Source organism: Lynx rufus, unplaced genomic scaffold (genome assembly GCF_022079265.1).
Source record: "Lynx rufus isolate CCGP_SWC_20201006 ecotype Redwood Valley unplaced genomic scaffold, mLynRuf1.p SCAF_15, whole genome shotgun sequence".
NCBI lineage: Eukaryota > Metazoa > Chordata > Mammalia > Carnivora > Felidae > Lynx > Lynx rufus.
This window is the reverse complement of record NW_025814829.1, coordinates 8,717,117-8,730,522: the sequence shown is the minus strand read 5'-3', so window position 1 is coordinate 8,730,522 and position 13,406 is coordinate 8,717,117. Positions and strand designations below refer to the sequence as shown.

Genomic DNA, 13,406 nt, shown 5'->3' with positions numbered 1-13,406 from the left:
TATCTAAAATTTTTCACCATAAAAGTTAAATATTTGCAAATATTAGTTTCTATAAATTACATATGTTAACATTTTAAAATAAAACCATCATGCCATTCTTAAATATACCCATTGGAGTCCAAATATCACTGTGGTTTGATATCCACCATCAATGCATTTAAAAACAAAACAAAACAAAACACCATGAAAATCACTTCTTTAAAAGTTGAAAATTTTACATGGCTTATTTTTCTCCTTGAACTCCTTGGATTTCCAATATCACTGTTGCACAGAAGTTTATCCTAATGTAATATATTTTTATGTTTGAAAGCCGTATATTAGTAACCCTGCCATATTCCTCTGCAACAATGATATGTGTCTTATCCGTCTATCTATCATCTATCTATCTATCTATCCATCTATCTATCTAATTTTCTTAAATTTCTGTGACTATAAAACTAGAGTTTTAAAATTATTTTGATGAAGTGATCAGCAATACTGATTAAGGTTAGTTGATAACAGTTATTTAAGATCTGAAAAAGTTGTCACTGTTATTTAATTAATGAAATTAACATAAGTGTATTTTGATAGTTCCAAAAAAAAAATGAATACAATTTTATTAGGAATAGCATAATAAACTTTTCCCCAAACTAGTTCGTGTAGTCATTGATGAATATTACCTTTAGCATCAATTCTATTCATATTTTTTATTTTTATCAATTTGAGTGCTCAGAAACCTTGTTCACATAACTTGGTAAATGGAAATAAAAAGAATCTGGTTAGAGCAGTTATTTGATTACTGAACTCGTTCAGAGATTTATACCAAAAATCACACAATGATTTTTAGATAAAGGAGTATTTTTAACAACCTACCAGCTGCTGAAAACAAAGAATTAGAAACAATCTACCTAATTTGCAAAAGGCTTTGTAATTTGGTCATTAGATTCAATCTGTCCACATCAATATCAGCACAGTATTTGGAATGTCCCTCTGTTTGAAACCCAAAAGGATTTTATGCTGTGAAGCGAGGTGCCAAAGGGTAGGACTTGGGGGTGTCTTTTTCTTCCAAAGTTGCAGAAAGGCAGTTGTGAAAAATAGGAATCAGCAAAATTGCAGGGGCTAATGATTTCAGAAAAGAAGGTGTGTGTGTGTGTATACATGCAAAGGAATCTGGACATTGACTCCCTTAAAATTCTTGACCAGGATTCCCTAGGAAATTATTTGCATATCTTGAGGGTATAAATACCTTGTTTTTTCTACTATGAGACTGAGTCAGTTTTATGTATCTGATTTTATCATAGGGAGTAGGTTGAATGAAAGTATGGACTTAATTATCTGGGCAAGAAAGTTGGGGAAGCATATATCTAAAACTACATCTGGCCAACTTTGAACACTGACCATATACGTTCTCTTGTTAAAGGAAATGGTAGAAAATTTCACCTGTTGCATTTCCTTCCCAGGACAATGAAGCAGACAAATTGAAGCAAAGTGTGGTCGGTTTTGAAACTGACCAGAGAAAGAGACTAGTCCCCAGAAGGGTACTAATAGGTAATTCAACTGGGGCTGTGTGTATCTATGTGTAGTACAAAGTGTGCCTGTGTACTTACTTGTTTGTGTAAAATAAAATACTCATAATGCTGTATTCTATGGTGTCACCCAAAACGAAACTTGTAGAACAAAGCCTACAAGGCACCTTGTTCATTTGCCCTACATAGTAAGGGGCAGGCCTGAAGAAACGGATGAAAATATAGATTTGTTGAAAGAGGTACTTTCAGCGTATAGATTACAATTCAATTTTAATGAGAGACTCATAATTAGGGAGCTGCAGGTGGGAAGATCTGGTTTGGAATTCCTATGTGGAAGCAGGCAGTGGCATGGAGGTTAGACTTCACGGGGCCTTGACTACCATGACTAGGGCTCTGGTCTAGACCTTCCTCAGAGTGCCTCTCTGACAAAGAGGGTGAGCACGCTGACTAGAGGTTTCTTAAAGACTGGTACCTATCCTCTGGAGGTCACTGTTTCACATGGCGTCGGGGCAGAAGTCTTTAAGCTAAAAGCTAAGTAAGGATATAGGAAGAACATCAAGGCCACTGGCATTTCCAGGCAAGGAATTGCAACCACAAACACAAGAGAACCTACTCCATTTTTGAAGGAACCCTAATGCCTAAACAAACAACTTGGCCACCTTTGACTTTAGTCTGTGACTTTAAATTCCTGCTGATGTCCACTAACCAGAAAGGGGCTGCTAGGAACTAAGATGGTGACAGAGGAGGCTACTGAACTCCTTTCTTCTATGAACACACCATTTTCTAGCTATACATGGAATAATTTCCTTGTGAGAAATCCAGAAACTAGTTGAGTGACTCCTATACATCGGGAAGATGAGAAAACACCCATGTCAAAGTGGGTAGGAAAGGCTGAACACACTCTCACCATAAATCCCACACTGGCACTAAGCCATACACTCAGGAGGGACTCTCCAACTCCCAACTTCTCCCTGAGGAGCAAAGGTTTTGGAAGACACATCTAGTGTCCCAACTTTGAAGACTCCCACCCTTGGATGGGGCCCCAAAACACCTCGCTCTGAAAGCCAACGGGGCTTGTGTTCATGACACTTACAGGACTATAGTAAACAAAGAAGCAGTTCTTAATGGGCACGTGAGAACTTACCACAGCAAAAGCAGTTCTAAGAGGGAAGTTTATAGTGACACATGCCTATATTAGGGGGAAAAAAAACCTCAGATAAACACCTTAACTTTACACCTCAAGGAACTATAAATAGAAGAAGAAACAAAGCTGAAAGCTAGCAGAAAGAGGAAAATACCAAAGGTTAGAATGGAAATAAATCAAATAGAAAATACAATAGAAAAGATGTATGACACTAAAAGCTAGATTTTGTAAAGATAAAACTGACAAAGTTTTATCTAGACTAAGAAAAAAAGAGAAAAGACCCAAATAAATAAAATATGAAATGAAGAGAAGACATTACAACTGATAACACAGAAATATTAAGAATCCTGAGAAACTACTATAAACAATTACACGCCAACATCTTAATTCCTAGAAATATACAGTCTACCAATTTCAAATAATAATTAGAAAATCTGAACAGATCACGTACTAGTAAGGTGATTGAAGCAGTAATCAAAAAACCCCCAACAAAGAAAAGTCTAGGGCCATATGAATTCACCAGTGAATTCCGCACTGACAGCAGTGAGCCCAATGCGGGGCTTGAACTCACGAACTGTGAGATCACGACCTGAGCCGAAGTCAGATGCTCAACCAACTGAGCCACCCAGGTGCCCCAACTTCTCAGAGTTTTTTAAGAAGCATTCAGAGAGGTGGAAGACCATGTCTATTTAAAAGAAAAGAAAAGTTTTTGAAGACATGGCAAAGGGGGACAAGGGCCATTAAGAAAGAAAAATGACAACTTCTATCCCTCCTACAGGGAAAACCAAAAAGAAGTTCAAGGATCCCAGTCAATGCACCCAAGAGTACTCTCTTGACCTTTTTCTTATTTTGTTCTGAGTATCGTCCTCAAATCAAAGGAAAGCATCCCAGCCTATCCACTGGTGATGTTGCAAAGAAACGGGGAGAGAAATATTATAATTCTGCTGCAGATGACAAGTAGCTTTATGAAGAAAGGCTACTGAGCTGAAGAAAAATACAAAAAGGAGGTTGCTGCATAGTGGGCTACAGGAGAGCCTGATGAGGCAAAAAAGGGAGTCATCAAGGGTGAAAAAAAGAAAAAAAAAAGGCAAAAGAGGAAGAAGATGAGGAAGAGGAAGAGGATGAAGAAGAAGAAGATGATGAATAGGTTGGTTATAGCCCAAGTTTGTTTTTTCTGGTCTGTAAAACGCTGAACTCCCCTATACACAACTCCTTTCCTTTTAAAGAAAAAATATTGGACTGCAATGGTGTGCAAGTTATGGTTGCAAAGTGTAGTGTCTTTTTTTGTATAGTTAACATACTACCAAATGTGTCTTTAGATAGCCTTGTCCTGGCAGTATTTTTAGTAGCCACTAACTTTGCCTGGTACAGTTAAGAGGGTTGTAGACAGGCATGGAAATTTACAGCAGGTTCTTACTGGTGCACACCACAAATTAGTTACAAATGGGCACTGTACTGTACTCATCTTCCCTTGTCTCTGAGGCAACTAATACAAGATAATTGTTCTGTTAACTAAATACCACGCTGTAACTGCAACAACAACAAAAACCACAAAACACAAAAAACAAACAAACAAAACCCTGCAGCTGTTCTGTTGACATTCTAATGCTTCCAAGCAAATACAATTTTTATGTTGAAAATAAATAAGAAAGAGCATGAATCCTTCTCAAGCTCTTCCAAAAAATAAAAGTGGAGGGATCACTCCCATACTATAGCACTGTGAGACCAGCATTATATTCTATATCAAAGCCAGATAAGGCCACTATAAGAAGATTATAGGCCAATATCTCTGATGAATATAGATGCAAAATTTTTCAACAAAATATTAGCAAACCAAAGTCAACATTACATTGAAAGGATCACAAATAATGACCAAGTGGAATTTATTCCAGGGATGCAAGGATGGTTTAACATCTGCAAATCAATAAATGTGACATACCACATCATTAACAAAATGAAGGACAAAAATCATGTGATCATCTTAATGGCTGCAGAAAAAGAATCTGACAAAATTCAACATCGTTTCATGATAAAAACTCTCAACAAACTGGGCATAAAAGGAATGTACCTCAGCATAGCAAAGGCCTACAACTAGCACCATCCTAAATGGTGAAAAACTGAAAGCTTTTCCTCTAAGATCAGGAACAAGACAAGGATGCCCATTCTCGCTACTTCAGTTATTAAATATTAGTATTAGTATTTCGCAACTTAGTATTGGAAATTCTATCCTGACCAGTTAGGCCTGGGGAAAAAAGGCATCCAAATCTGAAAGGAAAAGGTAAAATTGTATTTGCTTGCAAATAACTTGATATTATAAACAGAAAACCTAAAGACTCTACCAAAAATCTGTTAGAATAAAGAAAATCAGCAAAGTTGCAGGATACAAAATCAAGAGACATCAATCAGTTGTTTCTAAAACAAACTATTAGAAAGAGGGATTATGAAAACAATGCCATATATAATAGCATCAAAAAGAATAAAATACTTAGAAATAAATTTAATGAAGGAGGTAAAACACCTGTATGCTGAAAAGTATAAAATATTAGTGAAGGAAATGGAAGAAGACACGAATAAATGGAGAGATATTTTATGTTCATGGACTGGAGAAATCAATATTGTTAAAATGTCCATACTATCCAAATCAATCCACAGGTTCAACGCAATCGTTATAAAAATTGCAATGGCCATTTTCACATAAATAGGGGAAAAAAATCCTAAAATTTGTATGGAGCCACAAAACACCCCAAATAACCGAAGCAGTTTTGATAAGGCATAAAGCTAGAGACATCACACTTCCTAATTTCGAGCTATATTACAAAGCCATAGTCATCGACACAGTATGTAACTGGCTAAAAACAGACACAAAAATCAGTGGCACAAAATAGCCCAGAAATAAACCCATGCATTTATGAGCAATTAATTTTGACAAAAGAGTCAAGAATATACACTGGGGAAGGATCATCTGTTCAATAAATGGTCTTGGGAAAATTGAACAGCCACTTCCAAAAGAATGAAACCGGAGCTCTATAGTATACTATACACAAGTATCAATTTAAAATGGGTTAAGGACTTGCACACAAGATCTGAAATCTTAAGACTCCTAGAAGAAAACACAGGAAGGAACAAGCTCCTTGACACTGATCCTCACAATGAGTTTTTGGATTGACACCAAAGCAAAGGTAACAAAGCAAAAATAAACAAGTGGTACTACATCTAACTGAAAAGTTTCTGCATAGCAAAGGAAACCATCAACAAGATAAAAAAGCAACCTATGGAATGGAAGAAAATATTTGCAAACCACATATCTGATAAGGCGTTAACAGCCAAAATATACAGGGTACACGTACAACTCAATAGCAAAAATCCAATAGTCCAATTAGAAAATGGGCAAAGAACCCGGATAGATACTTTCCCAAAAAAGGCAAACCAAGAGCCAACAGGTACATAAAATGGTGCACAACATAATTCATCATAAAGGAAAGGCAAATAAAAATCACAGTAAGATTATCAATTCATACTTTTTAGAATGATTATTATCAAAAGGCCAAGAAAGAAAAACTGCTGATGGGAATGTAAACTGGTGCAGCCACCATGGAAAACAGTATGGAGCTTCTTCAAAAATTGAAGTCGAACAGCCATATGTTATCCAGTAATTCTGCTTCTGGATATATATCCGAAGGAAACAAAATCACTATCTTGAAGAGATATCTGTACTTCACATTCATTGTGTCTTTATTCACAGTGGGAAAGATATGGAAATAACCTAAGTGTCCCTCAATGAATGAATGGATAAAGAAGTTGTGATACGCGCGCACGCACACACACACACACACACACACACACACACACATTGGAATATTATTTAGCCTTAAAAAGAAGAGAATCCTGCCAGTTGCAACAACATGGACGGACCTCCATGCTAAGGAGGGCATCATGCTAAGTGAAATAAGCCAGACAAAGATATGCACTGCATGGTATCATAGAAACAGAGTAGAATAGTGATATTGTGGGGCTGGGCGTGGAGGTTTGAGGGGGAGGTGAATAAAAGGGCACAAAATTTCAGTTATAAAATGAGTAAGATCTGAGGATCTAATGTATAGTATGGCAACTGTAATTGACAATACTGAATTGTATGCTTGAGAGTTGTTAAGAGAGTAACACCTTCAGCGTTTTCTAAAAAAAGACAAAAAAGGTAAATATGTGAGGTGAGGGATGTGTGAATTCAATGGTGGGAATCCTTTTACGATGTATATGTGTATCAAATCATCATGTAGTACACTTTAAGTATATTACAATTTGGGATGTTTGGGTGGCTCAGTTGGTTAAGCATCTGACTTCAGCTCAGGTCATGATCTCGAGGTTCGTGGGTTTGAGGCCCATGTTGGGCTCTGTGCTGACAGCTCAGAGCCTGGAGCCTGCTTCAGATTCTCTGTCTCCCTCTCTCTCTGCCCTTCCTGTGCTTGTGCTCTCTCAATCTCTCTCTCTCTCTCTCTCTCTCTCTCTGTCTCTCAAAAACAAACAAACATTTAAATAAATATATTACAATTTTATTTGTCAATTATATCTCAACTAAGCTGAGGAAGGAAAAACAAAACAAGCAAGCAATGGGCTGCTAGAACCGTGCACTAGCCTGGAAGTGCTCCTGGTGCAATGAACATGTCAGTCGTGATCTTACAGTATAAATAATAAGCAAGGGCTCCCAAGAAAGTAGAAAAAGGAGAATCGCCTGCCACATTGGATACATGGGTTTTAGCAGGCTGAGTGCTGAGTGCCTCACTTCCTGAATGGGAGCTTCTGCTGAAATAGCCCGCCTTCTCCACAATTCTGTATTGTATCTATGGGTGCTTTAAATTTATGAGTCACTGTACTGCAAAAAGCCATAGCCAGGTCTGATTAAAACTCCATGTCACTCGGAGGTCTTGGAGGAGATTTTGAGATAACTGAAGTAAGTGGATGAGATTCTGAAGCGGGGTCCTTCGGGAAAGACAGGGAAGGTATTCCAAACACATGTATGTATGGAGAGAAGGGTTGTGTGTGCATGTTGAGGAGTCAATGATTTGCATATGGCAAGTCCTGTTAGGAGCACTATGTGCCAGACCCAAGTAATCAATCATGACTGATCTAAAACTTTGCCAGATACTGGTTCCCTAAACCCCCTTGCAACTCCGGGTGACCAAATAACCCAGTTCTGGCCAATGAGAGCTAAGGAAAGCTGGGTGAGTGGTTTTGAAAGGAATTTTGCCTCTGGCGGAGAGCTCCTAGCACTGGTCCTTTCCTCTTCTTCTTGCCTTGAAAGCAGACATGACATGTGAAGTTATAGGCATGAGGCCATAACTATGAGGGCATAAGAAAGAAAGGTAAAGATGGTATTATGTGTTGAATTGGTCCCCCAGAAAGATATGCTGGAGTCCTAACCCCTAGTAGCTCAGAATACGACCTTATTTTTGAGATAGATCTTGACAGAGGTAACCAAGTTCAGATGAGGTCATCTAGGGTAGGTTCCACTCTGACCTTATAAAGTGTCCTCATATTTCTGTCCCTGCGTCCTTATAAAAAGGAGAACTGTGGACACAGAGGCAGATACACACACATGGAAAAGGCCCTAGGAAGATGGAGGCAAGATTAGCATGACACAGTAGGAGCCAATGAGCAGCAGAGGCTGGCAGAAACCACAGGTGTGGACAAAGGCCTGGAACAGCTTCTCCCTCCAGCCTCAGAAGGAACCAGCCCTGCTGACACCTGACCTTGGACTTCCAACCTTCAGAACTGCCAGACAGCACATTTCTGTTGTTTAAACCACCGAGTTTGTGGTGCTTTGTTACAGGAGCTCTAGGAACAGATGACGAAACCGAAAATCAGAAACAGTCTGGCCTGTGATAGTAATTTTACGCCACTGAAAAGCCTTAGGGCCACCTCCCTCCTGACTTCTTATACGAGAAACAAAATAAAACCTTTCGGCTCAGGCTATTGTTCGTTTCGTGTTGCATTCTGTTACTAGTATCTAGTACGTTCTGATAAAATGGTGGTTTTCAACCAGTCAAGACTGATTAAGGACAAATCGGATTTTTGAAAGATCCAGGTAGGAGAGAATCCAAGAGAAAAATCCTAGGGCAGTGATGCAGAGGTCATATTTAGGGAAGACAGGCAGACCAGGGAAGACAGTTGGACCATTATCTAAGAAGGAGAAATAATGGATCAGGCAGAAAGGTACTGGAGTCAGATCCTGAAGAGCTTTTAATAATATGCTAACGAGGTTTTTCCACTGTCAAGAGGCAATACTGGGGGTTTACAAGTAGGGGAATAAAAGAATCAGAATGAACTTTAGCAAAAGTAAGCAGTATGTACTCAAAGAGTGAGAACACAGAGAAAGATTCACTAGGATCCTGTACTAATATAAAAGATAGCAGTGCTTATTTAAAAGAATAGAGCAGAAAGTGGAAAAGACGGAGTCAGCATGAGATACTGAAGAGACTGGACCGGACTGGTAGCATGGAGGGTGCAAGGTGGTGAAATGACTCCATGTTAGTCCTGAGTGTTGACAGAATGGTAATCAAGCACATTGGGTAACCTCGGAAACTCTAAAAATAGTGACATCTGAATTCCACTCCTAGAGAATCTTATTTAATTGATTAAGAACCACTGGGGAGATTCGTGTGGAATGGATGTCAGGGGCACACAGTGAGGGTCATACCTGCTAACTGGAGAAGCAATACTCGGTTGACATTATCCAGTTTGCCCCATTTACATTCACACTTTCATATCTGCATTCACTCAATTACTACTTTCTGTCTACTAGGCACTGTTAGCACAGGACTCCAATAGTGATAAAGAGATTTGTCTGCCCTCAGAGCATTTACAATCATTAACAAATGCAATTTTTGGTTTAAAGACGGCTCTATATCTACTTGCTAGTGGTTTTGATTCATGTCGGAACAAAAAGTTAAGAAGAAAATATATAAATCTTTTGGTTGAGTTAATAAAAAGCCTTATTCTTTTTTCTTCATGTTTGAGAAACAATAGAGAAAAGGTCTTATAGGATAATAAAAATGAATGAAATAAACTATTTAAAGGAAAGATTATGATATTGTAACCTATAAAATAAATACTCCAGAAAATAATAATCTGTATAAATAATATTTTATATCATATAGATTACATTTTGTATTAATAATGTATATAAAATAAACTATAGATGAACAATAATTTGTTTTACATTGGTTAAGGAAAGGATTTAAAAGCTAGGATCTATTGGATCCTAATATGATTGCTTGCCAGAAAAAATTCATTCAATCATGAATCCATGTCTTTCCATATCTTATGGCCTTTTTCTTCAAGTTCAACCAATTTCCCAGGAGACACGGTACTGACCCAAAATATATATGTATTTAAGCTCTTCTGATAAAGATGTACTTAGAACTAGCACCTAGAAATTCACCCAATAATTTACCAACGTTAAAGCTCAATTTTTAATTTTTGGAATTACTTAGTAAATTAGACTCTCCCTTTTGTTGCCAAATGAAAATACGTTCTGGTTCCTTCACGTCTCTTGCTGGGCAGGAGCAGAAAGCAGAGAAGTAATGAGTTAAGTAGTCACTTTGTGTTTTAGTGCTTTGGAAAGAGTAGGGAGGAAGACAGGAAGAGTAGGAGGAGAGCTTGATGCTACTTAATGTAATGAAAACTTAGAATTTCAAATTCTGTCGCAAAGAAAAGAATGATTGTATTCAAAAACCTTTATTTACATTCCTGCCACAGGTTGAAACTGTTCCTGTACAACTGTCAATGTCAGTGGTATAAGAAGTGCAAATTAAACCACATTTACTAGCAACAGCTACCAGTTTCCAAAAGAAAGATGGAGAATACCCCAAGATTATACAAATCAGTGCGTACTCACTCATGGTGATGTGAATCTGGGGAAAAGTGAACCATTCTCTTGTTACTGACAGGGCCCGGGGTGCCCACCTGAAAGGAGAGTGGAAACAAAAAATAAATCACGGATGAGTTTCTTAAAAAAAAAAAAAAAATCCCATGAATAATAAAGGGACGTTTCTGTTTGAGGACTTCCACTCTAAAATGGAGAATAAAATATTAATTCTCAAAAGCTAAACCACATTGCATGGACCAAAAGTGTAATTTCATTCTGGGTAAGAAGGGCCTCTTGTTTTGGTTTACTGTATAGTTCCTCTGCTAGAATTTTAAGACTAGTTAAAAAGTACTTTTATAATAAAAAAAAATGTTAAGAACTAGACCGCTGACGCTTGTTTCCAAATACTGCTCGATTATGCATATATTTCATCATACACACAAAAAAAGAGGTTCGCTTAATTAGTGTTGAGAAAGTGATATTACCCAAAACCAACGGATTTGTGGTTAATTCCTAAATATAATGCACACATTTAAATGCATGCAAGAACTTGAATCAAGGAAGTAGTTGTTAGTCCTTTTCATAGTTTTCCCATAAAGTTAGGGATAATCTACATATTTGCGCAGAACAAAATATAATTTCACCTAAAAGAACAACATTCTATTCCTTTATCTCTAAAGAAAATTAAAAGTCTGATAGTCAAAGTTTCAAAAAAATTTTTCATAATCTAAGCTACTCTCATTAAAAAAATTCACACCTTGTATTTTATAGAGGGTTTTCAAAGGCAAACGCAAGCAGCGCCATGCAAGCAAGAATGAATCTACAATCACAATCAACGAGACATATCTTACAACGAAAGGTCATAACTTATGCTCTATCATCATCATAATAAAAAACCCCGCATAATTATAAACGTGTCACTTAAAGTATACCACCAAAGAAAGCACGATGAGGCAGAAAAACGCCTATGAAAAAAGCCTAACATTTCCAAACATGTGTTTGTTCTTTTCTCACTCGGGTAACGAGGATGCCAGCATACCCTCTGAAATCGCAAGAAATGCAAATACTGCACATGTGCGCAGATGATGACATTAATAACCCTATGGTTTGGGCACCACAGGTAAACATGTGGCTCAACTCCAGGACTACATCCTGCATTCATCTCAAAATGAGGTTTTCATGCTATTCCAGTGGGTATCCCAGGAATACAGTAATCCATTTTCTACACTGTGGCTATGAGAAAAGCCGACTGTGCCTATGTCATGCTTTGTTAGAGGTTCATGATCACATTATCTCATGGTGGACCTGACACTTTTATTCAGTTTACAGTATGTTCTATGTACAGGCAACTTATTTCCTTTGCCAGGGCTGCTGACAACCTTTTCCACACTATATTAATCTTGTTTACTGACTTTATCTTGGTACAAATATCAGAAAACTGAACTTTTTATCTCAGAGAAAGAATAAACAACGTGTTGACAGAAGCAGAAGCTATTTTCAGGGCTAAAATTGCTTGTTTACCTGAAGCTATACTTATGGAAAAATGTTTAAGTCTTGCTCTGGCTTGAAATACATAATCTGAAATTTAATAAATGAAGAAATTTCACATACCCCCATGTGATAAATTGCCTGATGAAAACAATGCAACTGAATACAACAAAACCGAATTTGTAACTAATTTATCCCACAATACAAATGTAAGCTTTCAATCTAGTCAGAAATAATCACACTGTGTATTTCTCAGAAATCATAGATGTATAAACTATAAGCTCAATTCAATTGCTGCAAATAACTCTCAAAAGATTTACAGTACCAAATGTAGATATTTAAATGACTTTCCATCTTTACATAGGACATGGTCCTTTTTTAAAAAATAAAAGAGGTGAATACCCTTTCCTGTTATTTCAAGTCCATTTTTGTTTTACTTGGGAAGATATGACAACAGCCATAATTTAGAATTTTTTCTTAATGAAATTATACAACACTGAGGTCGACACATGATGATCTTCTCAGGGTTAATATCACTAGTCTGTGTCAGGAGTGAAATGTCTTTACTACGGAGACCTTTGCGACTTTGGGACTGGACACCCATTTTGAAAATCTGAGAGTAAGATCCTCATACAGAATTCACCCCGTGGAAAACAGTGCTCTACTAAAGTTTCCGTGTATTTTAAATTTGGAAGCATGTATTTAATATGATTATTAGTACATACTTCAATGTTATAAAATATCAAGCAATATTCTTGCAAAATTCTTTCTAAAACTACAATTTAGGGTTAGATAGGAATCTTCATAAAAATAAATGAAGCAGTTTTAAACATCACGGCAAAGTAATAGCTTCTACTAAACAAGTATGGCAATTACATTGTTTTATTTTCCAAAAAATATGGCTTCCAGTTATTACAGAAATGTCTTAGAAAGAAATAACAAATTAAAAAAAAAGCAAAAACATCTCTTTAAATATCAATAAAATATTCACATAGTAAAGTTTTTCTGTTAGGAAAAGTAGATTTTATTCCACAAGATTAGAGCGGGAGCAGGTATTCTGTTCTTCATGAGAAACAGTATTTCCACATTGTTAAGACTCTTTGTTGAGACTCTGGAGATATTTATGTAATTGGGCAATAACTACTGATGACAATCGTAGACATCACACTGTATGTCCAGAATTCTTACGTTTCACGTTTAAATATTGTTATATCAATAGTGACTACAGTCCTAAGTAAGGTAGGTATATTTCTTCTCATTGACTATGTTTATTACTGAAGTTATTAAACAAACAAAAAAGACAACTCGAAGCTAGAAAGGAATGGATGGTCTCTAGATAACAAAGCAGTTGTCAACTTCTGGCCATTTTGGATTGTGAAATAAACTATAATGCTAAAAGACCACACGG

General features: G+C 36.9%; 1 protein-coding gene across 1 annotated transcript in view; it reads right to left on the bottom strand.

Annotated features, from left to right (window-relative positions):
• GPATCH2 (G-patch domain containing 2) overlaps positions 1-13,406 on the bottom strand; it is a 176,448-nt gene that overhangs the window by 57,996 nt on the left and 105,046 nt on the right. The window contains exon 6 of the mRNA XM_047076559.1: positions 10,541-10,608. Within this exon, the coding sequence (XP_046932515.1) occupies positions 10,541-10,608 (68 nt within the window). The remainder of the gene's footprint in view (positions 1-10,540; positions 10,609-13,406) is intronic.